This window comes from Cuculus canorus, chromosome 27 (genome assembly GCF_017976375.1).
Source record: "Cuculus canorus isolate bCucCan1 chromosome 27, bCucCan1.pri, whole genome shotgun sequence".
Taxonomy (NCBI): Eukaryota; Metazoa; Chordata; class Aves; order Cuculiformes; family Cuculidae; genus Cuculus; species Cuculus canorus.
This window is the reverse complement of record NC_071427.1, coordinates 5,666,110-5,691,679: the sequence shown is the minus strand read 5'-3', so window position 1 is coordinate 5,691,679 and position 25,570 is coordinate 5,666,110. Positions and strand designations below refer to the sequence as shown.

The 25,570-nt window shown below is 47.5% G+C and overlaps 1 protein-coding gene across 1 annotated transcript in view; it reads left to right on the top strand.

The window, feature by feature from the left end:
- The window catches only part of ELL (elongation factor for RNA polymerase II), a 55,586-nt gene that overhangs the window by 10,737 nt on the left and 19,279 nt on the right, over positions 1 to 25,570 (top strand). Inside the window, exons 2-5 of the mRNA XM_054049884.1 lie at positions 13,906 to 13,953; positions 19,447 to 19,568; positions 19,918 to 20,081; positions 23,204 to 23,457. Coding sequence (XP_053905859.1) covers positions 13,906 to 13,953; positions 19,447 to 19,568; positions 19,918 to 20,081; positions 23,204 to 23,457 — 588 coding nt within the window. The remainder of the gene's footprint in view (positions 1 to 13,905; positions 13,954 to 19,446; positions 19,569 to 19,917; positions 20,082 to 23,203; positions 23,458 to 25,570) is intronic.

Genomic DNA, 25,570 nt, shown 5'->3' with positions numbered 1-25,570 from the left:
GGCCTGATTAGGTCGCAGCAGCTCATTAACTCCCTGAGTTGTGGGGCTTTAGCACGCTGTCCCAAAACGAAGGCGTGAACTCGTGATTCAGGATGAAACTGCTGTAGAATGAGTGGAGCCGAGAAGAGGTTGAGGCAGGTCAGAGCGAAACAGCCTGCTGTCACGGGGCTCTTCACTCCTGAGCGAGTGCTGGCGGCAGACTGGGCCAAGCAGGACTTTGCTCGGAGACGATAGTTCCTACGTTGATAAAATAGGGGTTTGAAAACACAGATCGTGCTTCCAGGGGTGTTTGGCCATCAGAGCTGGCAAAGATGTAATCGTGACCTCTGCTGCTGCTTCTCGCAGAATTAAGCACAACTTCTGCTCCCATAAATAGTCCCTTAAGAAGTGCGTAGGAGCGCTGCTGACCAGTTTCTCTTGAAAAGTGCTTTCAGTGGCGCCTGCGACAGCAGCCTCGCTCACTGCTGTCCCTCTGCGCACTTGCCAGCGCAGCTGTGTGTTGCTGGGATCGTGGTGGGCCTGCGCACGAGCCCTGCTTCCTTCTCTCCCAGTAGATACTCAGTAATAAAAAGAGCCTTTAATTACCTGTGTTCTCTTCACAGTCGGGGAGGGAAGGAGCTGGTACTTCTCCTGTTTGATTTTCCTGCTGTCTGATCTGAAATGCTTTCTGCTGTAACAAGGGTCCCTGTTCCCTAATGCCATTGAAGAGGTGAGGATGGAGCAGTTTCTGAGAGCTCCTAGATCCTGTGTGCCTCAGGGGTGGTCTGACTGATGGCGTGGGTGGCCACCAATCCTGGTCTTTATCCCAGAAATCAAGGGTGATTTCCTAAAGAAGAGCAATGCAGCTGAGCTACTGGGTTGTAGTGAACCGGTTCTCCCAACTGGGACTCCAGGACCCTGAAACACAGAGCTTTGCTGAGGAAGTGGCTCTTTGTTTAATTGTTACTAATGTGGAAACGGGAAGGGGGAGGTGGTAATGGACACAGGATAAAGTAAAACGTACATAACGTTTCTGAAGGTAACTATGATATCTCAGATCTGTTTGGTTGAGGTGGAACATAGCAGCGATTAAAACCCACGGCAAACATGTTTCTAGAGGCGTGATTTGGAAATTGTTGATGAATGGTTGAAGGACTTTGTTCTTACGGTGTTCATATGGTCTGGTGGCGATGACTGGATTAAAGTCTAGAATGCTTTCCTTTTGGGTTCCTTAACACGGAGGAAAAAATGAGATATATTACCTAGAAGGTTTGATATTCCAGTGTCAGGATAGTTTCCATGGCCTTCCTACTGAATCCCTGCAGTGGTTTGCACTGGAACTGTATCTCATGTAGTGGCCGCCTACATCTCACTGGGGATTTTAGCTCTTGTACAATTAACGCCATTTAACTCGATGTAAAGGCCTTTTACTTGTCATTAAGACTGAATTTATGGACACTGACAGCAGGAAGAAGCACTTTTTATTTTGACCTCGATGGGCTCAGTTAAGAAAGCAAAATGTTTCAGCTACCGAGAACTCTGGCGGATTGTTATATTTAGCCCCAAAATTCTGGTCAGACAATTCAGCGCCGGCTCAGCTGCCACACCACCTCTTTTGCATGTGCGAATGAGCTGAACCGGCTCAACTCACTCCGCTGGGCAAGAGAGTCGCTCTGTCTTCGGGTACCAAATCTCTGGGGGCCTTTGGGCTCGGACTCGGGGAGCCTTTGCAGTCCTGTGGTCGATCCTTGTTTAGCTGTCAGGAGTGGTGTGTTTTTACTGCTCTTATCTGAAATATTTTGTGTTCATTTTTGGAGTTTGCTGTAACCTGAACTTCCACAGGTGTCCTTGCGGGGAGCAGAGAAACATCTGACTTGGCTTTTTTTTCCTGGAGGTCGATTTTTGCCAGTTTAGAAGAGTGCGTTCTTTCTTTGACTGTTTGTCGCTTTATTTTTGGAGCAGGTTTGTTACCAGCCAGCCTGGCAGTGCAAATAAAGAGGCAGCTGAAACAGTGTGAGTTCTGTGCTGCTCGCGAAGGAGAGGCAGCGCCTCCTTGAACTCGGCAGTGGCTTCGTCCGGCAGCTGCCCTCGCTTCTCTGTCAGAGAAAGCACCCCTGGAAGCTGGTGTGTGTGAGGAGGCTGTGGCAGGGAGGTGGAGGGTATAGAGCTCATGGAGGGTGTGGAACTCACGGAGGGTATGGAACTCATGGAGGGTGTGGAACTCACAGAGGGTATGGAACTCATGGAGCGTATAACACGAAAGAAAGTCCAGTGAGGCTGTCTCGCTCGGTGCTTTCAGCTGGGTTTTTTGCGGGCAGTGATGGAAAGAAATAGTATTTAGCAATCACTTTATAGCCAACCCCCTCCTGAAGATGGTATGAGATTTCAGCAGCGTTCCTGTTGGGTGCCAGGCTTCCGTTGGGTTGTGTTCCCAGAGTCCCACTCAGCGTCACAGCAGCTCTGCTTGAAAGCCAAAGGAAGCTGTGTCCGAGCACCGTGCTTTAGCTTTTGAGGTCAATCCGTCTCATGGGGTGGTCGGATTTCTCTGGGATTCCTTTAGGATCCTGGCTCCGACTGGTTTTGTCATAGCCTCTTCCAGCAGGGCTGGCTCCGACTCCGTGAGGAACGTCAGAAGATTGTCTGAAGTGGAACTTTGGCAGCCTAGTAATTACGCTTCCCTTTGAGTATCAGTAGGATATAGCTGGGCACCAGGGGAAAACTGGTCCAGGCTTGTTCTCCTGGGCTCAGCAGCGTGTTAGGTCTGAGATTTCCTTCAGGATGCTGAACGAGTTAGTCAATCTGATCTCTAAATTACCTTTCTATATTTTCCTCTTGCAAGAAAAGTAGTAAAGCTGTGCGGAGGATAAGGATCACAGTGATGTTTCAGCAGCTTGAGCCATCTCTGAGCACACAGGCAAGTGAATCACCCCGGTGTGTTCATGTGGCCTAAAATAAACGAGGCTTTCGTAAGCAAATCCAGGGAGTTAGAATCCCTGTATTTTCATTAAAAGACTGCAGTGGAGAAAACTCTGTTTAGAAATTCAGCCTCAGGGTTGTGTTGTTCATTAACTGATAGTTGCTCCTGTTTACCCGGTGTGATAAGTACGGTGTTAGGAACGGCTAACAGCGCTGATGCCGTCAGAGCTGCCCTTCAGGGGGAATTGCTTTCTGTTTTATGGCTTGGTTTACTGACAGGTGGGGTTTTTTTGAACAGAAATAAATGCAAACAGCCAGAATATACCTCTCCTGATCGTGGAAACCAGCTTTTTACCCCCCGTCCTTAGCAGCCTGGTAATGCTGTTCTGGGTACAAAGGTCATTTAAAATATCTGACATCTCGGGCCAGCAGCAGCGTGCTGGCTCTTAATGAGGCTTAAAGCCAGCACGTTCCTGTCTGACAGGAATACATTTGGCTCTGGAGCAGGAGGGAGACGTGGACCACTGCCTGGGATGGGATGGCCCCTTCCTGCTCCAGCTCTCCAGAATCTCCAGGCAGTCCTGGGTACTTGCGGTTCACTCATGTAGCGGGGTTTTGATTTCTCTCTTGTTAGGCAAATGAGCACAGGTGTTGGACAGCACATTCGCATTCTCAGAAGAAAAGCAACTGAAATATCTTCAAAAATACACACAAGTGCTGTTTTAGAACAATCCCTCCCTGCGTTTCAGAACTTGAGATTATCTCCTCCTGGCCTTGGCTTCCCACCACCATGGTCAGCATGATGGCATGGAGGCCCTGCGTGCCTTATGCTTCATCCTTCACTGCTGTTCTGCTCAAACCCTCCCATCCCTTCTCTGCACATGTCACTGACAGGGAACTAAAGCTCCTGAACCTTCAGTCCCGTGTTCTCTGCGAGGCTTCGTTGGTGGTTTGAATGTCTCGGGGCTCTTGTTCTCGTCCTGCTCCCCAGCACTTCCAGCTCTGGTACTGGAATTTCAGCACCTTCGGCCTTGCCGCAGTCTTGTTGGCTCTTTGACTGTTCCCCAGTTAAAACTAGGTCAGAAACAACTGTCAGCTGCTGATATTTCACTGTTCCTGTTGTATAAGTTGTAACCCAGCACTGCTGTGTGTAATCGCTTGCTTTAATTTTAACAAATTAAACGTCTCGCCTTGCTCTGCACGAGCAGCCTGACAGAGCTGGTAAAGCTGCTCAGAAGAATGTCTTTGCTATAAAAGCAGCATTACCTGGATTTGGTCTGAAAGGTGAATTATCCATTTGTTACACATAATGCCCGAGGTGCCGAGCGGACAGATTGTTTCCGCATGCTCTCTCTACCTGTACATTCCCTGGCAGGTTGAGTACAGCTGCTTTTCTGGCTGTAATTCACCCACTCCTCTTGCTGTCTGAGTGGGTTTTTAACCTGATTGGTGAAAGAAACATTGCTTTTAAAAAAATGAAGTAGTTGGAAACCCGCAGGTTGGCAAGGAGCACGGTGCAGCGAGTGTGCTGGGAGTCCTTTAAAATGTTTATTTTTATCTGAGTTTTAGCTGACTCTACCGACTCAGCGTTGTTACATGACTGTGACTGGAGCGGCGCTTGAAGTCAGAGCCCGTGTGGCTCAGTATCCAGCGAAATCACCTGGTGAGGTTTAACAGGGTCTCTACTCCGACTATTTGCACCTTGAATCCTGGGCTCAATTTTGGGCCCACTCAGTACAAGAAGGACATTGAGGGGCTGGAGCGCATCCGGAGAAGGTAACGGAGTTGGGGAAGGGTTTAGAGCACAGGCCTTGTGAGGAGCAGCTGAGGGAGCTGGGGTTGGTTAGAGGCTGAGGGGAGACCTCATCGCTGTCTACGACTGCCTGAAAGGAGGTTGGAGTGAGGTGGATGTTGGTCTCTTCTCCCAAGTGACAGGTGATACGATGATAGGAGTGTGGCAGGATAGCGTATGCAGTTTGGTATAAGGGGAGCATTTAAAGAGAATGGAATTGGCCAGAAGAGTAGGTGAGTGTTGATGGTGGATGTTGTGCTCTGAGCAGCAGGAATACGGAAGTCTCATCCGCAGGACCAGCTCCCTTCTTGACTGTCTCTTTATTACATGGGTGTCCGGTGCATCTGTGCTGAGTTGCCAGCTTGGAGCCACTCTCTGGTGAGTGCGTGTCAGCTGGCTTCTGCTTCCCATACCCTAAGGAGGGGAAACAAACTTTAAGCCTCCCTGTGTTTAATATCTAAATCTTTTTGGTAAAGCTTCTTGAAATTATCGTTTTAGTTGTATCCGTCTTTCAGGTTGGAGGCTGTTGGGAGTGGGAAGGGTCAAGAATAGAAATGCTGGGGCGTTGCTGCATCCTTTTTGGGCAGTCAGACCAAAAATGTCTCTGTCTTTGCATTTCACAGACCCAATTCTGTTGTCAAAACAGAGCGAAAGCCGTAGTGCTTCTGTTGCTTCAGGAAGGCAGTAGTGAAAAGTACCATTTCGCAGAGAGGTGGTAGCAAGCCAAGCAGTTTCCATGGTTGAAATTGTTTTCCTCAGTATTTCCCAAGCTTTTTGGTTCCTTTTAAGAAGTGGCCACATCTCCAGCAAAGCTCCCTCCTCCTCCAGAAGAAGCGCAGAACCCTTTGTTCGCGGTACCTTGGGCTGGAGGCACAGCTTCTAAAATATCAATCTGAGAAAATCTACAACCCCGTAACTATTCCTGGCCCATAAAAATGTTTGAGTAAAGCCCATAGGGAAGACCAGGACTGCTGCTCCCCTTTAGCAGAGTTGGGAATTTGGGATGATTCCGTTTCCTTCTGCCAGGGTTTTTCAGTCCTTTCCCAATTTAACGAGATCATCTGATACTACAGTAAAACCCTGCCACAAAACCAGGCAGTGTTGCGTGCGAGGGAGGATTGTCCAGGGAATTCTGGGCACGGATGTCTTAATGGGATTCCCGCCAGGCTATGGTCTCTCTGAATTGTCCTATAACACAAAGGTTTAAAGCCACACTGCTGAGCTCTTAGTTAAGAGAATATTTGATAATGATTCCCCTGCTTGGTGTTTCCAATGCATGGAGGCAGAACAGGGAATGATTTTGTGGAACGGTGTTTCTTGTTGACAACCGTGTTTCAAAGCAATTCCACGTGTTCAAAAAAGAGATGGAAGAGGGTTTGCTTTCCTGGGCCTGCACTTTAGAAATGCTAATATTTACCTTCCCTTTTTCTGCCCTATCTTTAACCTACAGTGCCTGTTGGCAGATGTGGCAGTGCTAAAACGCTGCGCTGTAGGAGAGGGACAGGTTCAGACCACGTGAGCAGACGGAATTCTGATTTAATTTTTCATTTAAACCATTTCTGTGTTCCTTCTGTACAAGCAAGCGACTGTAGGGTCGCTATTTTAAAGAAGAGGTGACTTTGGGGTGCATTAATTTAACATAAAATTACTCTTCTCCAATTCAGTTGTTTGAGTAACTAAACAATGGAACTTATTTCTAGGTTTGGGCTTAAATTTTTGGGATGAATTTGCCAGCGCAGCATTATCTCTGTAGAAGTGGTTTGGGAAATGTTGTTTCAACTTGTTTTACACTTTCTCAGCTTTGCCTTCTCTTGCTTTTAGTCTGAGTTACAGAAGAGAAAACCCTTGGGAAACAATAGCAATAAAAATAACTGTTGGTGCAGGATTGTGTTGGATTTCTGCTTGTGGGGAAGGGGAACTGGAAGCTCCAGGCTGGGGAGAACAGGATGGGACCCTGGGAGAACAGTAAGGGTGTTTCAGTGGGGCACTTCGATTCAAGAACGCAGCGCTGGTGGGGGGACAGTGAAATAGCTCTGAGGGCTCCTGACTGTTTTGCTGGGGGTCAGGAACACTCCTGGCCCAGGTTGCCTGGAGTAGTGGTGGCTGCCCCATCCCTGGAGGTGTTCAGGGCCGCCTTGGATGGGGCTTGGAGCAACCAAAGGGAAAGGTGGAACTGGATGGGCTTTAAGGTCCTTTCCAGTCCAAACTGTTCCATGATTTCCCCAAGATCTTTTCCTTCTTAAGCCCTTGGATGCTGTGGGAGTTGGCCAGTGGCCATAAAACCTCACTAAGCAGCCCTGTCTGGTGAACAGTGAAATCGGGAGGAGTTGGTTATGGTTAAACTGCAGATGGTCTTCCTTTACGCTCTCGTGGCAGTCTGGTATCAGGCATAAAGAGTTGAGACTTTACAGTTATTGCATCTCGTACAGGCTTAATGAGTTGGGCTCCTTAGCTTCCCCGGAAAAGATAAACACCAAATTAAAAAAGGAGCACTGTACCGTCGGGAAATGTGCCCAGAGTCTCCCAACTTGGATTCCCAGAAGAGGCTGACTTCTGCATCAGTGCTGAAGATAGGTTCTGTGTCTGAGTTAATTAGGAGCTGCTTAATTGGTGCTACAAAGCCACCTTGGGTCTGTTCCTCTTTCTTACCATATGCATTCCCTTTGACCTCAGAGTACGTGTCGCCTCTCATTTCGGTGGGGGTTTGTGTTGCTTTCCAGCCTTGATGGAGAGCTGCAGCCACTCCATTCAGATGGCATCAAGCAGGGACATCTTGGAAGCAGCAGTGATGGGATCCAGTGAGCAGCTGCACATCTGAAAAGAAAGTGCTGTTTTGAACAGAAGTCTTGTGGCTCTTAAAGTGAACTGGGCTCTGCTGTGCCTGTCCATATTGTCCTCTGGCAATACCTCTCTCTCGCAGGAACCGGTCCCGGTAGAGCTGGGCCCTTCCCTGGAGACAGTGAGTTTGACTCCCCAGCTTCCTTGTGGAAGTCCCACGTCCATGGTTGGCACAAACAAAGTTTGTGTTGTCTTTGAAGCCCACTGCAACCCTGCTGCAGATCGCGGGTCTGTACAGAACAGTTCTGCATCCATCCTGCTGTTCTTGGGAGAGAGTTACTCCGTTACTGCATTTGCGTTGCCATAGACAATTAGGAATTGGGATTGCAAGAAGTCTTTGCGTGACATCGTGGTGGCAGGGGTGTTTGATTGCTCTCTGAGTACTGATACAAGTGGTTGGCCTTGCAAGGACTGAGCTGCTGCTTTTCATCGTGGGTGCATAACTTTTCAATTGGGATAGATTCTTCATGGTTTTCACTTAACCGTGTTTTTTAGACTCTACATAACGGAGGAACTTCTTCATAATGAGAGCGGTGAGGCACTGGAACTAGTTGCCAGGGAAGTAGAAAGTTAAACTTTTCCTTCCGTAGTTGTGGATTTCCATGGTGTTTCCAAGACTGTTTCCCTGAGAACATTGGATTTGAATCACACAAACAGTACCTTATATATAAAAAGGTCTGGAGGGCTTTGTAATTTAGCTCAACAGAAATCATACAGCATCTGTGATTTCCAAGTCTCAGCAGACTTGGTCCTCTCTGCAGCCTGTCCATGTCCGCAACCTCAATGAGATCGTTGGGACGCCTGGAATTATACGTGGAAATTGTGTTTCAGAGAGACAGTGTTTTAGTGCCGTAAGTAATAGATGGGACATAAAAAAGAAGATTCAGGAGGTTCTTTTACTGCTGTGTTTCTAGTAGGAGGTAAATATAACCCTTGAAAGAGAGGAATGTCTTGGGAGAAGTTCTTTCTCTCCCAAATACACAATGGGTCTCTGGGGCCGGCTCTGGTAATTGCCTGCCGGGAAACTTTGCACAGAGTCACTCGAAGTTGTTGTAGCTGTATTCAAAGGTATTTATTTCCCCTGGGGTTTACAGATCTCGCTGCTAATGAACTTTGGGACTCCAGGGTGTCTCTGGTGAGTCTGTCACAACGAGACATTAGGTATATCATCAACAGCCTTCCAGTATGAAAAGGGGCTCCAGGAAGGCTGGGAAGGAGCTCTGGATCAGGGAGTGCAGGGATAGGATGAGAAGGAATGGTTTTAAATTGAAAGAGGAAGGTTTAGATTAGACATCGGGAAGAAATTCTTCACAATGAGGGTGGGAAGGCCCTGGCCCAGGTTGCCCAGAGCAGTGGTGCCCCATCCCTGGAGGGGTTCCAGGCCAGGTTGGATGGGGCTTCGAGCAACTGGATCCAGTGGGAGGTGTCCCTGCCCATGGCAGGGGGTGGGACTGGATGGGCTTTGGGGTCCCTTCCAATCTAAACCATTCCATGATTCTGTGATTCTATATTTGCTTTGGGTTTCATCTCTGTTTTACTTATCAAAATCTGTGCTGTGTTTAAAATGAAAATATAAGCGGAAATCTAAACGATTGAGTTCTCGTCTGATCTGCAGGGCAGCTTTTCTCCATCATCCGGGTCTGCTAGAGCCACGTATCCTCCAGGACTGAAAGCTGACCCTTTTTCCTCCTTTGTCCAGTTGTCCTGAGAAGCCAGAGGAAGAAATGGAGCATGCTGATATTTGGTCTGCACTGCCTGTGCAAAAGAAACATAAAGCAGTTATAACAAAGGAATTAGAGGAACTCTGAGTCTGGGGTATTAGTGAGTCTGAAATTGATGACTTTTAAGGAATTTCTGTTTCTTCTCATTTTCCTACCTGGCTTCTGAGGCGTAGAGGCTTTTCCTGGCTGGATTGCATGTGCCGCTCCAAACGTCCCATTAATGCCAGCCCTGGTGCTGCCATGATTGTATCATTTCCCTATACGGTTATTGCTACCGATTTTAAATGTTCACAAGAAGCTTTAAATTCTAAAAACAATTCCTTTCCTCCAGCATAAGCATGGGGAAGCTTTCATTTGTGCTGTTTGCTCAGCGTTTGTGACTGCTCACACTCAAGAGACCAGACAAACACACCGGCACTGAGTATAGGCAAATATTTTCCATGTAACTCTGCCTCTAGCATGAATTCCAGTAAATCCACCACAGTAAATGTTCTCAAACCAACGTATTCTCCAGTTATCTGTGTTTCCCTGAAGAAATGGGAAGTTTCCAGCTCAGGATTTTAAGTACCCCTCCTGGTCCTGTGTTGGAATAGCTCATCCAGCTTTCCCGCTAAATGCTTTTGAAACCCCATGCCAGCTTTGATAACGTACATTATTGGGTTTACATTCCATTTTTGTGTGTTTTATGGATACTTTCTTGTTCCTCCTCCTCTTTACTCAAGCTTCCATGTGCCAGGTCTGCAGTGTTTTAGTGCAAGTAGTTGTTTGTGCATTGCCTCCGCGTGTGTTTGCAGTAGGCAATAAAGGCTCCTAGCTCTCCTCTATCCCAGGGAGGCCGGAGGATGAAGATGAAGCTTAAAACCCTCCTAATAGAAGACAAATGTTTTGTGGGAGCTTTGGGGATGAGTGTTTGGTTTTTCTGGTTTAATCCCATGACTTCTGCAATAACCTCATGGCTTCTGGAGGCCCATCTGGCAAACAGCACTTGGGAATGTAGGGTCTGATTCCTGCTGGCATCCCGGAGCAGAGAATTTGTGTTCGGAGGCTTGCGGCTTTTACTGCACTGTGCCCCAAAAATACAGCAGGAGCTCTGCAAGGCAGTGATCTGGGCAGGGAAACGTGGAAACGCTCTTTCTGAATGGCAGAGAAGTGAATTTTGATGGAGTCAAACACTGGGTTGTCACCCATCGGAACTGGGTCTGTCCAGGCTCCTTTGAGGGTCTGATGGCAAGTCAGGTGGATTAGGTGATCCTGGTGGTTTGAGGAGATCTGAGAGAAGTACAGCCATGCGTTTGCAGTTTGGATGTTCCTTTGGAAGTGATTGCTATAGAGCTTTGGGGTGAGGACTCCCTAGTTTGTTAAAACAACTTGTTTTCTCTTAGAGTAACATTTTCTCTTATGGTAAGATGGGAGGAAGCTCGATGCGTTTTCTTGACGCTCCATTGCAGAAACTCACAAGCTGTGAGGACGTAGCCATGCTTTGGCAACCTCTCAGTCCTCAGGAAGCCTTCTAAAACAACGGCGAGTGGGCAGCAGACGCGTAATTCACGTCTGAGGTGTGTTTAAAGGAGCTCTGCTTGCTCCTGGCTTGGAAACTCATTGTTCTTGCCCAGCAGCTGCGTGTTTGCTGGTCCCACATGTCCGAGCAATTGGGCTTGTTCATGCCTGGACCTCTTCAACAGCGCTGTCTCTGTTAGGGATGAGTGTGGTACCTACAGAGGCGTGTGTCTGGAGCTCAGCAGCAGCACCAAACCTGGTTTAAAACACTGGAATGGTCGTTTTCTTGCTTAGATTTTTGTCTTGATTCTAATCAGCTTCCAATGGCCTTTTGAAATATAGTGAGGAGGGATAAAGCCAGAATCTGGGCTGGTTCTGCATCTTCACTGAACACCAAGGTGAGGTTTTGGCCACATCCCTGATTTACTGCCGATTTCCTGACCCCCGGGAGCCAGCGGACATGACAGAAGGCAAGAGTGCACCCACAGCAGTTCCACAGTCCTGTTCTAGGGCTCAGGAGGGGAATGGTTTAATGAGAAGGAAAGGACCACGTTCCAGTAAAGGTGGATGGGACAGCATCTCTAGGAGACTGTAACAAGGGAAGGCCACTGTTGTGGCATCACGAAGGAAGAAGAATGTGATGGCTTTAGAAAATGACAAAGGAATTTTGGAAATGGTAGCAAGAACTTCTGGAAATTGGGGTTTGTCCATAAAATGACATTCAGAAAAGTTAATCCAAATGAACTGAAGATGCACATTGAAATACGGTTTGATTTGGTTCAGCTTAATTCGTCTGTTCGCTGATTCTGAGTGGAAGGTGTCCATGCAGGAATTTAACTTCATCTAATAAACATACTTCAGGTTAGTGTGTGCATGTGTGATGCTCTTCCCCGAGTATTGGGCTGGAACTGGAAGGTCTTTAAGGTCCCTTCCAACCCAAACCATCCTATGATTTTATGATCAGAAGAGAGGTGATGCCTGTGTAGGAACAGGGATGTTGCTGGGCAGCCTCAGAACCTTCCCCATCTCTCACTGGGAGGAGAGCTGGGACGGTGCAGTGAGTCTCCACTATCCGGCTCTTTCCTGCGATCCCTCTGTGGAGCGTGGCAGGGATGTACTGTGATATTCGTACACGGCAGATCCCAGAACTTGGCATCTCCGAGTCAAAACCTGGAAGCCCTGTATTTGGGGGGTCAGGGAAACAAAGCTGGAGTTTGCCTTTTCACCTGCGCGAATGCCCGTTTTTAAGTTTGAGATGATGTGTTTAACTTCAAACCATTATGTATGGAGATCAGGCAATTAATAAGTCCTGTAATTAAAGCTTGTCCCGATGTGTGTAAAAGGGCATCATTTTGGCCTCGCTATTCGGCGTACGCTCCCTGTCACCTTTGTATTCCACCCAAGTAGCGTTCCCAAATTAATAGCAGAGCTCGCTGATCCCCAACCAGCCGGACACGATCCACGTTCTGGTATTTTTCAGCCCAGATTTTTTCAATGTTTGAGATGCCTATTTGCTCAAGTCTGTCCATGTGGATTTCTGGGCACCTTGCGCAGGACATGCTGACAGCGTGAGCGCAGAGCTGGCCGGCCCGTCCGTGAGCAGCTCACTGTGGTATGCGGTGTCGTGGCACTCAAGGAATTCAGCGATCTTTGTACGGAGAGCCGAGATGTTGTTTATTGTTTCTTTACAAGGTTGTTTCGGGTCTGTAAAACTCGCAGTACAGCACGAGGTGAGCGCCGCCAGCTTCAGGCGTGTTCTCGCTTTGCTCACCATCATGAATATCTCGTAACAACGAGGGCAGGATGTGGATCTGTTAAGTTGCATTCAATGGGCTCTCAAAGGGTCAGGAGCCATGGCTTGCTCCGAACTTACCCAGCTCTGCTCAGAGGATGGTTTCTTGCTAGGGAGTTTGATTGTTAATGTCAGCGTGTTGTGGCTGAGATCCTTTGCGCCTGGGCTGAAAGCATTTGGAAAGGTTTTACGAGAGATGATAAATTTAATGAGCTTTCGGGCTGTTAACTCCTCTGCTGCTCACTATAAATGTCTGTTTCTGGGATTCTGGGGAATTCCTTGTCATGCTGGGAGATGTGGACACTAAGGCACAAATAGGACAGTCCAAATGCTCCGTTTGGGCTTGGGCTCCTAAACTCTCGTTGGCGTTTTGCCCTTGAAAATGTGCCTCCCGTAGATCTTGTCTTCTAAATGACATTCCAACCTGTCTGTAAACCCTCTGGTTCCTTTGGAAAGCCTTCAAACGGGATCCCACCCGCTGTGTGTTCCCACCCCAGCGTGCAGCTCCTGTGCTGCGGGAGGACAACTGTTAGTGTGTCCGGGAATGGTTTCTGGGACTTAGGAAACAAACCCAATGCAGCCCCGGCTCTCCTGAAGTCAAAGAACTGAAAGCCTTACTTCAAATGAGTTTGTTTCGGATTGCTTACGTTATTGCTTTCCCTGTATTGAAACCTCAGGTAAAAGTTTGAATTCCAAAGCCTCAGTGAATAAAAAACGCAATCACAGTGCAAAAAGGCTGGAATTCAGTGGTGTTTCTGTCTCAAGCAGCTTTCAGGGGGTTTAACAGAGTGCGACGGCTTCCCAGATGTCATCGAGAGAGAACGGAGGAAGAGGCCGAGGGTTGGAACAGGCAGGGTAGCAGCGGTGTTTTGCAATGGAGCTGCAGCTTGCTTTCCCAGCAAATTGCCAAGCTCTCTGTTGGAAAAAATGTACTTAGCACGTGCCCAGGCCTAGGACTGCAATAAATTTTCCCCTCCAGTATCCCCTGTTTAACTCCAAACTTCCCTAAGCATCGGAGATGCACAATTGAGCGGTGCTGTGCCCAGGATGTGGGATTGGGAAGGAATGAAGTTGGTCCAACTGTCTATCATCTCAGAGATTTCCTTTCTGAAGTGAGGGTTAATGGCTTTCACTTGTGATGCTGTTTAACCACTGGTCGTGTTACAGCTTTATCCCTTTTCTAGGTAGAAATCTGTTTCAAGGGGTCTTTTATTTTTTCTCCTGGAATTCTGTATATTTCCCTAAACCATATTCCTTAAGAAAACAAAAGTATAGGTGGCAACTCAAGCCGAGGATTTTTTGGCAGAGAATATTGGAGCTTTACGTTTCTCAAAGGTAATCTGTTTTCTTTTTTCCACTTGTTTTTGCAGGATGCTGTGACATCGAAGCCCGTAATCCAGTTTCAAGGAAGCCAAGGGGTAAGTTTGTGTGTGGGTTGCCTTGGAAAGTTCTTTACTGGCTTAGACGATTAATCTGAGTGAGGCGTTTGTTCTGTGCGTCTGTTCTGTTCCAGCCCAAAGAGCGATGCTCTGCTTTCTGAGAGATGTGAAGCTCAGATGTGGTCCAGGAAAGAGAGTTTGCTCATGGATCACATGGATTATCCCTCTGTAAAAGCCTTTCCCCCCTCTTTATTTCCTAACCGTGCTGAATCCATAGCAATGCGAAAGTGCTGCTGGTAGAGCAGTTCACTTTTATAAGGCCACACTGTTGGGCAGGACAAGGAAACGGAAAGTTTGCTCGTGGCCATGCTGAGGGGGGTACAGGAATCCATGGAAACCTCGCCAGTGTCCTGAGGAAACGCCCCGCCAGGCCTGGAAAACTAGGTGCAAGACTTGAGGGGTGCAGGTTATTTACAGCAGAGGCTGCTGTGGGTGTGCTGGGAGTTGTAATGTGCACCCCTAAACAACCGTGCAGTTCCTGTGCGAATCAGAGGGATTTCACGTTCAGTTTTATTTCTTTAACCTCTGTTCCGCTGACTAACTCCAGGGTATTTATAGATGCTTGGAACCCTCCGTCATGCCGGTTACTGACAAGGCTGAGATTTAATTGGTAGTGGTTTCAATAGTCGTGCAACTCTTTACTGACCTTTAAAAACATCATTTACACACATTTGAGACAGAGAAAGGGGGGTGTTTCACTCTAGTGCTCTGCATAAGGAAGGGGAATTTTTTGTTCGAGAATCTGAACTGCAAATAACTGATTTTATTTTTTGGTGGCACAATAGCACTTTCTAAAAGGCTGAAATTCAGCAGGCGTTGAAGTCCAGCCCGTTCCTCCTTGCCCATGTTCTACCCTGAGTCTCACCGGGTCCATGGTTACTAGCAGGAAAGACATGATTGTTATTGAAAGTTAAGAAGGAAAATACAAACCTTTTTGTCCTGGGAAATAAAGAAAGGAGCAATTTCCAGGCTTTTTATTTTGTTTACAATTAAACTTCCCAGAGAGCTCAGCATGAAAGAATAGATAAAAATCTGCAACTGAGGTTTGGCCAAATGAGAGACAAGTGAGGAGGAGAACTGGTGAGGGGGGGCGAGTTGTCGTTACGGGATGAGCAAACGGCTTTGCCTGTAATAAGGCAGCTAAAAAGGCTGCAAGCGCTCTCCTTCCCCTTTGTGGAGAGGATCCACACCAAACCTTTCCTGTAAGGCTGCTGAAGTTCTAGAAAAGCCTCTGCGCTGACTTCACCTCCCGCCTGGAAGGGAACAGAGCGAACTGAATCGGAACAGCTTAAACTGCTCTGCAGCTGCTGCTCTCACCTTGGTGGGGGTTTTGCATGGATCTGAGAGGCACCTGGGCATTTTAAGGTTAACCAAGAGAAAACCAGGTTTTGAACGATGAAGTTCTTTGTAAATTTAAAGAATACTTGGTTTAAAATGATGCAGTTACTTAGAAAAATGGAAAATATTTTAAATCACGGAGTTCCTTATTAAAAAAAAATTATTTTAAAATTATCCAGTTCCTTATAATAATTGAAGATAACTATTTAGCATATTAATAGTTATATTCGAGTTCTTAACTTCCTGAGAAGAGTTTTTGGTGGAAAAGCTGCCGGTTCCCTGTAATTAGTTGGGATTGAATGGGAGCGGCGCAATTGCTGCTGTGTGAAGAGGGAAGCGTCGAGGCCAGCGCAGAGCGAGCAGCGGCGGGTGCTGCGGCGAGGAGGATGCTGGCAGTGTGGCGCTGACCTCCACTCGCCTCGTCTTCTGCTGTTTAATTAATGGTGCTGTCGGGTAAAGGCCAAAGGTAGAGCTTTGAAGAAAGCGCGATCCCGGTCAGTTGGGATGGACAGAAAGGGCTCTTTGTCCTGTTGTTATTGTTTCAGTGGGGCTAAGGAGGGGCACGCAGCTGCAGATCCATCTGTGTGGGGCTGGTCCGTGTCAGGATTGGGCCCTGTGTGGAGAAATTGTCTCCTATCAGTTGGACCGAGGGGATAATTCCAGTGATTTAATGAGTTCTTGAAGTCCGGTGATGACATGAAAATGTTTTCATTTAGCGATTTATTTTTCAAATACACTTTCTTCCCCTGTACCTTAATTCCAGGATTTGTTGTGTTCCTATTTTGCTTCCTAATAAGTGGTGTTATGGAAAAGGTTTACCAGGAGCTTTTGAGGGTGGTGGGTTTTGTACGCACATAGATGTGACTTAAAGCAGTGGCTGGTGATAGGAGATTTCAACAGTGCAGCTTTTCTCTGCCAGTATCCCCTCACAAGCAGGAAAAACTCAGAGTACTTGGTGACTTGGGGAGGCAGGACATAAAATAAGAGTTCAAACCCAACTGCTTCTTCCTCAGGTTAACTCTCGGAAACCTCCTGACCTGTTGGATCTCATTATTTGTGAAGCCTTTGAATTCTTGTGTCCATGTCGCTCTTTAAGTGTTCCCAGCGTTAGTCTAATGCATGCGTCAAGGATACTCCCGGCTTCTGATGCACAGCAAACACCGTAATGCTGTGATTAACCACAGAGGGAGCCGGCCAGAATAGCTCACGGGTTCAGCAAGGTGCAGCGCTGTCGCACGTGCTAGAAGGAGGATGGTGGTGTTCTTGCCCAAAATAAACTGTCCCCTTCATCAACAGGTCACAAACCCTCCTGTGTGGATCCTGGTCTGGATTGAATCTGACGCGAGTTTTTATAACCTATAGACTGTAAATGATCCTTGCCTTGGGATGCGTTTCTTTATAGCCACGCAAGTCTCGTTAATGACTTTTTCAGGGCAGTAATCAGTGCAGGGATCAGATTCTGATAGCAGCGATAGGCTTGTGATTGGTAGGGTTATCTACCTCGAGCCGCTGAGGTGGGGCTGTCTGGATATTCCCCAAGAGCAGCATCTCTCTGTTAATTTTACATAATGAACTGCATTTTCTGTGATGGTTTTGTAAGTTTATGTGGAATCCCGAGCATTTGGCTTGTTTCAGCGTGCGTAAGTTAGAATTTAAGAGCTCAAGAACCAAATCGCAGCAGTTGGAGGGCATAACTTTACAGGAAAGGCTGAAGATGCTTCTGTTTCAGTAAAAGCACGTGCAGAATCACAGCTTAGCCTGGCTGAGATTTGCAGGTGCTTTCTGGGGTCAGAGGAAGAACAGGGAAAGAACTGAACTGGGGGGAAAAAAAACCTTCAGGTGCCAAACACATGGGTGTCCACGCAGCTCTGCGATACAGCTGGTAGGCCTAACTCGACATGATTGGAAAAAATGACGTTTCCGCATTTCTTGGGATGAACTTGTGCTGTATTAATAGAGGGAGGTGCAGTTGCCGTTCAGAGCGAGCTGTACACAGATGAATGTTGCTTAAAAGAAGAAAACAGAAGTCACATCTGTACTGCGCTATTTTTAAGTGCCCATGGTTACTGCTGTCATACTCTGCACCAAAATTAGGGCTCCCTCAAAGCAGTTACCATGCTGATTTGGTGGCTTGAGAAACCTTCTGTTTGGGCTAAAAATAATTCCTAGATAACGGCTGGTTTGCATATGCTACACTTTTCAGTACTGGAATGAGCAGCGTTTGATGCTCCAGTGACTCCCTCGCTTCTGTCTCTGGCTCCTTTGAAGAAGCTGCAGAAACTACTCAAAAACACCGAAGCCGGGGCTCTTCGAGCAGCTGGTTTTTACCATTTTCAATGAGGAGGTAGAAGCAGGTTCTTTTAGTTTGTGAATATTTTGGTTCCATCCTCCAGGTTGTACTTTACAAGCATGACTCGCAGCCCTGAGGAGCAGCACTGGAAGCGGAGCAGCTGTTGCAGTTACCTTCATGAAGTCGTGGACTGGTTTGGGCTGGAAGGGACCTCAAAGCCCATCCAGTCCCTGCCACACCTCCCACTGGCTCAGGGGCTCCAAGCCCCATCCAACCTGGCCTTGAACCCCTCCAGGGATGGGACAGCCACCACTGCTCTGGGCAACCTGGGCCAGGGCCTCCCCACTCTCACAGGAGAACATTTCTGCCCAAGATCTCATCTCAATCTCCCCTCTTTCAGCTTTTTCCTCCTTGCCCCGTTCCCAGCAAATGGAGCAGCGGAGGGACAGGGCCAGCTGTAAAACACCCACAATCTGCTGTTGACATAACTGTGACTTTGTGCGTGTTTTCAGCTCGCCTGTAAAGCAGAAGGGAGTTTTATTTGCTCTGGCTGGGTGGGGGCAGAGGGTGCCAGGACAGATTAAGGGCTCAAGGCTGCGGCACACGTTTGGCAGGGGAGATAACGGAGCTCAGCTGCCGATGGAGGGTCCGTGGTGCCCAGATCCCCACCAAACTACTCTGGGTATTTTTGGATCTAGATCCTAGGACTGTGCGGGGCATGACTTGTCCTGTATCGCTCCAGCCCTCCCAGTTTGGAAAGCAGGGAAGGCGCCTGGGAGCTGGCTGGAGCAGAGCTGCTCCTCGTGGAGGGCAAATGGAAAATGCCGCAGTGGCTCAGCTCAGCACAGGTCACACAAGCGTTTCTTTCCGGTTCTGGGAACATCCCCGTGGTTTAGCAGAGTGGCACAGACGCAGTGAGTTTCCAGGCTGCTGTAAATGTCTGAGGTCAAAGGGAAACCACCCAAACGCTTCTGTCCCGGCAGCGATCTGCGCAGCGCAATCATCTCTGGATGCCACGGCGTGGTTTGGGCATGCAGATTTTTGTGCCTATGTGTGGCAATCCGGGTAAATATAAATCTGTGTGGTAGAGTGTAGCCTAAAATAGGCTGGAGCTGATGTTCCTTCTGTCTCATTTTCTGGAAGCCATCTTCGTGATCAAATATTCATGTGATAGTAGAAGGGATGCGGAGATTTATGTTGAATCTCGAGTGCGGAGGGGAAGCAGTTTCCCTTTTGAAAAATGAATGGCTGGGGGGAGAGCAACAACGCAGGTGGCTGTGGAGTTGTCTGCAGAGCACACTTAATGCTTGATTAAATATTTAATTTAGAAGCAGCGTCACACTCTACTGTGAGCCATGAAATCTTGTTATGGAATTATGATCTCTTAAAAAAGAATAAGCGTGCTACCTAGTGACCCGACTCCACTGTGTTTAGTGCGGGATCACTAATTCTGAAGAAACAAGGCTCGACTGCTTTAAATTGAATATGAACAGTGGTAGCAGATCTGGTTTGAGCCTGAATCTATAGAATTGGGTCAGATCCTAGAATAAGATTATTGTGGGCTCTGTTTTGAACGGCAGCGAGCCCTCTGTTCTGTCACAGAGCTGTCTTTTTAGCTGTTCTACATCTGTCTGTCTCTGTTACCTTATCTTTGCAGTGCAGAGAGCTTTGCTAATGGGAATCTTTCTTGTAGTTTCCTGTTCTCCATGGTCTCCTGTGCAGGAATCCCTGTGCTCTACTTCTAGTGGGATGCATGATGGCTAAAAGCACGGTGATTGCAGGAACATCGCATTTTGTGTTTGTGTGTGCTACCCAAGTGACCAATATTATTCTCTTCCAAACAGCACATCGCAATTCCAAGGCCTGATCGACCCACGGAAGTGCGGACTTTCACATTTTACCTTTCCAATATTGGCAAGGACAGCCCCCAAGGGAGTTTTGACTGCATCCAGCAGTATGTATCTAGGTGAGTGGCGCAGCAAGAGGACATCCAGCCTTGGGTTTTGTCTTACCTTCTGTAGAACCTTTTCTTTAACAAACCAGAATAAAACTTAACACATGCTTGCTTTTTTTAGAGTCTTTCTAATCTGTTTGTGTGTGTGTATTTGGGTGAGGAAGTGCTTGCAGAAGAATCTGTCTTACCCTTCAGCTGCATTCTGTCCCCTCCCCAGGTTGGACTCGATGATTTTAAAGGTCTTTTCCAACCAAATGATTCTATGATTACTTAGACAACGTGGCTTCGCTTATTCCCTGGTGGCAGAGTTGTGTCCTTTTGCAGTGTTGGGAATGTCTTTTCCATCTTTTCTCTTTTGCAGCAATGGCAACATCCACCTGGATTGCTTGGGAAGCATACAGGATAAGATCACGGTGTGTGCTACTGATGATTCCTACCAGAAGGCAAGGCAAAGCATGGCGCAGGCGGAGGAGGAGACTCGTAGCCGAAGCGCTATAGTCATTAAACCTGGTGGGAGATATGTAGGTAAGCAACAGCTCGCTTTGGGGGGCGATTTTCTCCAGCTTCGGAACTCAATGCTGACGTTTGTATGCTTGACAGCGAAAGTCTTTAATGAGTATTTGTTGGTTCCTTATGGGCGTCTGATTTTAGGGTGCTGCTTTCCTTGTGTTGTGACTTTATCGTTGCTTCCATCTTCACCCCAGAACGTGTGGTGGTGTTTGCGTGGCCTCTGAGGGTTGTCTGGGTGCAGTCACATCACTCTGGCATTGTTTCATGTCTGCCATGTGGTGATGCGGAGAGGATGGTGCTGATCCCTCAAAAGTATCTATGCCCCAGCGAAGGCATCTGAAAGACACCACCGCCGTTGTCACGTGTCTGGTGGGTGCCTGTGCTTCCGACCCGAGCACACAACATCAAGGATGCGGATAGCAGCGCCCTGGGGTTACAAACAAAGAGACTAAAGCAGCGCTGCTGCTGACTGTGGCCTCAAACAAACCACCTCATTGTGACAAAAAGGGGAATCTTTGGGGAGGAAACAAAACTGAGCTCCAGGAGGACCCTGCAGAGACTGAACATCGGGCTCAGGTCACTGTTTAACCTCAGTCTGGTCACAAATAGTAACCAGAAAGTGGAGTTCCATTTTGTTTGTGAGGCGGCTGTTTTTTCTGCAGCCCATGTGCTCTGCAGCCAGAGGATGTCTGTGATGAGAAGGGTGAGTTGCAAAATGCAGAGCTGACCCTGACTCATTGTTTTATCAGCCAAGCACTCAAAGCTGAGAAATCAGATAGTAATCAGGAAGGAAATGCATTGATTTCCTGTAAACTAGAGGATTATTTTGTTTAGCTTCTATTTGAGAGCATTACAGTAAGGGGATGGAGTTTGTAGGCTTCTGAGGGAAAAGATTCTCGGAGCAAATTGCTTCCCGGAAAGATGGAGCAAAACTTTTGATTTAATAATACTCTTGCTGAAACATTTGTTGCTCCAAAATGGAGACACGGCCCTGTGAAAGCAGCGGAGTGGAGGGCATATATGGGATATCAGAGTTTCAGATTGGAGGAGAGCACCGGTCCAAGAAGGAAAAGCCTGGGCAAGGACAGCCATCCTGTGGGACACGCGCGGGTTCCGTGTGCCAGCACCATCAGCTGATTCCAGTGCAGGCCGGTCTGGAGGGACAAGGCTGGCTCTCACATTTCCATGAGAACGCAGTGCTCAGCACTTCAGCGTCAGTGGAGTCTATCCGGGCAGCTCGGATGTGGAAGAATTTATGTGAAATGTTGAAATTGGAGATCAACAGAGCAGTAGAGACGTGAAGTAGGAGCTGAAGGAGTATCTGTGTAAATTGATTGGTAATATGCCTGTAGGGAGATGTGTTATACATACTCTAAATGTGTGTGCACATCTATATAGATGCACGCATAGAAATATTTGAAAAGACTTCATGTTCTGAATTAACTTCATTTTCTCTTTCCCTGTCATCACACATTTTGGCTTCAGCTGTAAGCGGAAATGTCCGTGTGTGTTTTTGCCATTCCTGCCCTGGCGAGAGTTAAGGTTGAGTTGTAGAAAGCTGATGAATCTCCTTGTGTCCCATTTCTGGAAACAAAGTTCAGTTGACTTCTGAATTTGGGATATTTAATGTCCAAATTGTTTTTCTCCCTCTTGGCTTTAACTCAGCCCTGCCGACGGTGGGTTGTGCTTACTTGCATCAGCGTGGTGTGTAAGAAGAAGTCAGGACATGGGAACTCGGTTATGCAATCTACATTTCAGTAAAACAAACACTGCAGACAATCGCCAGTATCTTCAGCTGACTCAGTTGAAGCCATTGCTCCTTAGCAGTGGAGAGCTGCTGAAATAGCCCTCCAGAAGCCTTGCAGTGAACGTTGCATGATGTTGGTCACAGGGAAGGTCACTTTCTTGAACCAAGGTGATTGTGGATCGCATCTCTGTGGTTTAGACCTTGGAACCTACACCTTTTCTTTGTGGATTTACTGATTTTGCCCTTGGTAGCAGGAACCCAGCTCTGCGTCCTGCTTCTGGATGAGGGAGAGTGGGTTTAAATTGGAAGGGGCAAGATTTAGATTAGACATTAGGAAGAATTTCTTCATGATGAGGGTGGGGAGGCCCTGGCCCAGGTTGCCCAGAGCAGTGGTGACTGCCCCATCCCTGGAGGTGTTCCAGGCCAGGTTGGATGGGGCTTGGAGCAACCAGATCCAGTGGGAGGTGGCAAGGGGTGGGACTGGGTGGGCTTTGAGGTCCCTTCCAATCCAAACCATTCCATGATTCTGTATTTAGAATAGTAAATTTCGTTGATTTGCGCTTTAGTGAGTGGTGTGGGACTTGAGGGCTCCAGTTAAAGCTGGTTTTGATAGGAATAGGAACATGAATTCTTGTATGATGCTGTCATGAACCAAGAACCACACTTGGGACAGAGCTGAAGAAGCTGCCTCTGAGGGCTCGAGATGAACTTTTGAGACAGCTTTATGTTCTCACGTATAGATAGATGTAACAGGAGGGGGAAGCTGTTGTTATGCAGTGTGGAAGGGGTTATTCCATTGGAGCAGCCAGCACGCCAATGAATAGGCCGATGTATCGGCGTTAGACCCCATTCATGTGGCCGTGTTTGGCGGGGGGAAGGGAGAGGACCCAGCCCCATAAAGTTCCCATTGTTCCAAAAGCAGAAACATCTGCTAGAGCAGCATTTTTGCTGAGATCAGCAGCAGGGAGCCGCTCGTTGACCAGTTCTGGTCTTTCCACTCCATATTTCGACTCTTCTACATAATAATGTAGAATTTTCTTCACATAGGGAGGCAAAAAAAATGGTCAGTTTAACTGTGGGGGATACATGCACTTGGGATAAATGAAAAACTGGCAAACAAAGAGAGCTTTATGTAAGCTTGTGGGCAATAATACTCAGGTTTCCAGAGCTTGGTGTTGCTGTTTACTTGTTACAGGCTTGTCATGAATCATAAAACTCATGGGATACCCGTTCCGGCAGCGTATCGGAGCGGATGGGCTGTGCTGCTTGTGTCTGTCCTTCATTGTCATTTCTGACACTCTGGCTGGTGTGATGAACTCCATGAATGTGATGACGCCCACCGGCCTTTGCGAGGTGACTGCTGCCATTCATTCTTCTCGTCTCATTTTAGGCAAAAAGGTACAGGTGCGCAAACCTGCACCAGGAGCTTCTGATGCCGTTCCCTCCAGGAAGCGCCCAACGCCCGTCAACCTTGCCAGTGCAATAAAGAGAGGCAATAGTGCGATTTCTCAGAGACCCTTCAAAGACAGGGTTGTGCACTTACTGGCACTAAAGCCTTATAAGAAACCCGAACTTATTCTCAGATTGCAGAAGGATGGACTTTCTCAGCAGGACAAGGATTTGCTGGACAACCTTCTGCAACAGGTTTGTACTCAGGTGAAGGCAAGGAAGTTGGGGTTCAGCCTGGAGAAGAGAAGGCTCCGAGGAGACCTTATAGTGACCTCAGCACCTGAAGGGGCTACAAGAAAGCTGGAGAGGGACTGTTTGCAAAGAGTTGTAGCGATAGGATGAGTGGCAATGGGTATAAACTGGGGAGGGGCAGATTTAGACTGGACAGTGCAAGATGTCCCTGCCCATGGCAGGGGGTTGGAACTGGATGGGCTTTAAAGTTCCTTCCAATCAAAACTATTCTATGAGTCTATGATTTAGATAAAGGGAAATGGCTTCTTGGAACAGTGGTTGAGAGTTTCTTTAAAGGCCGTGCCTGACAGCAGTTTGTAATCACATCTCTATTTTGCCAGAGGCAGCAGGAGCCTTTCGTGTCTGCGCCTCGATGCAGTGTGTGCAGCCAAACTGTATGATTTGGGTTCACCAGCTTAGGCCCTTCGAGAGGAACACTAATGTTTGGTGATGTGGAGAAGGGAAGGCGTTGGGGGGGACCCTATAGCAGCCTTCTAGTACTTGAAGGGGACCTACAAGAAAACTGGGGAGACACTTTATTTTTATTAACGTGAACTAAAGGAGCGTGGTTTATATTTTCATAGACATAATGTTTCCTATGTGAGGGAAAAATATGTGCCCTTCCCCTCAGCTCTCCATCTCTGCTCTGTTCAGATCCAGGCCTCTCCTGCTTAGGTGTGAAGATCACACAGCTTCTAAGCGTATTATTTGTATGCCAAGTGTGAAAGCTGCCTCCAAGCTGAATCAGTCCTTAACACTTGTAGTCATGTTGAAGGTGCCATTTTAGGAATTGCAATAGATACCTTTATTGCTCTCACAGAGCAGAACGCATCGTGGATGTTTATTTAAATGCTGTAGCTGCTCCCTTTTTCAATTTTGACCTCTTCCCATAGCTGAAAACAATGAACAGTGAGGAGTGAGTTTGTCCAGGGGCCCAGGGCAGATCATACTGAAAACAGAGTTACTGCTGGCACGACTTAATCCTTCCCTACATCTTAATCCTTAATTTTCCAGCAGTCACAGAGTTCTTTTGAGCACTCTTTTGAGTTTTATAATTAGGTTTAATACTAGAAGTGCTGTTTCTGATCATCACCTTTCAGTGATGCTCTCAGAAGCCCCTGGCAGGCAAATGGTGTGTGCAGCAGTGTCCCCCATGTCGGCTGTGAATATATTGCTCCTAAACTTAATCTCTCTCAGCTCTACCAGGGCTCCCATCCCCAGGCAGACAAAGATAAGCTAAAAATTACAGGCTGCATTAAAGCTGCGTATCTAAATACGTCTAGGTGTGGGTTTCATTGTGCTCTTGCATCTCTCGTAGGACTCTGTGTTCCTGCTGGCCTTTTTGCCTCATTTTGCAAGGTTTCTATTTTTGGGAGGCCTGGGGTGGAGCTTGCGGAGTCCCAACCAGCAAAACAAGGAGGCAGGAGCTCCCGGCCTCTGTGCAGGGAAAGCTGGAGCTGTTGTTCTGCTGGGCTCCAAGCCCTGCCGAGCAGCAGGTAAAAAGCAGCAGTGACCGGAAAGATCCTCGGAGAGGCTGTGCAAAAGATCCTGGCTTTGCTTTTCCCTCCTGGGTGTGTTTACCAGGATATCAAAATGTAAAACACAGCTCAAATTCTCCTTGTAGTTTGGCTCAGGGTTTTGGAAAGCTGACAAAACTGAAAGGAAAAACAAAGTGTTTGTCATGTAAACTGATAACCGTGCTTTCTATTTTTTGCTTATCAGGAGAGCTTTGCTGTGTTGGTTCTGCAGCTTTTTGCTTTTCAATGCATGGATTTTTAATGTCAGGTCAGAGTCTCCCTAAATCAAAAGCAGAAGAATTAACAGCATCTTTGGTGAATTCAGGACTTTCCACTCTTTGCTTGTTTTTCTTACTGCTGTGTGGATAACAGCAATTCCTCAGTGCAGCTCCTGGGTGGAGCGAGCAGTGGAGAACACCAGTCCTTAAACATGTGCCCAGTATCTCCACTGGCTGAGCAGAAGCACCATCCGGTTCCAAATGCCGTAGGGCCGTCGGACTCGAGCAGCTCCTTTGGGACGCGGTTGTGGCTCTGCCAGCTGATCGCCCTGGCTGTGGGTG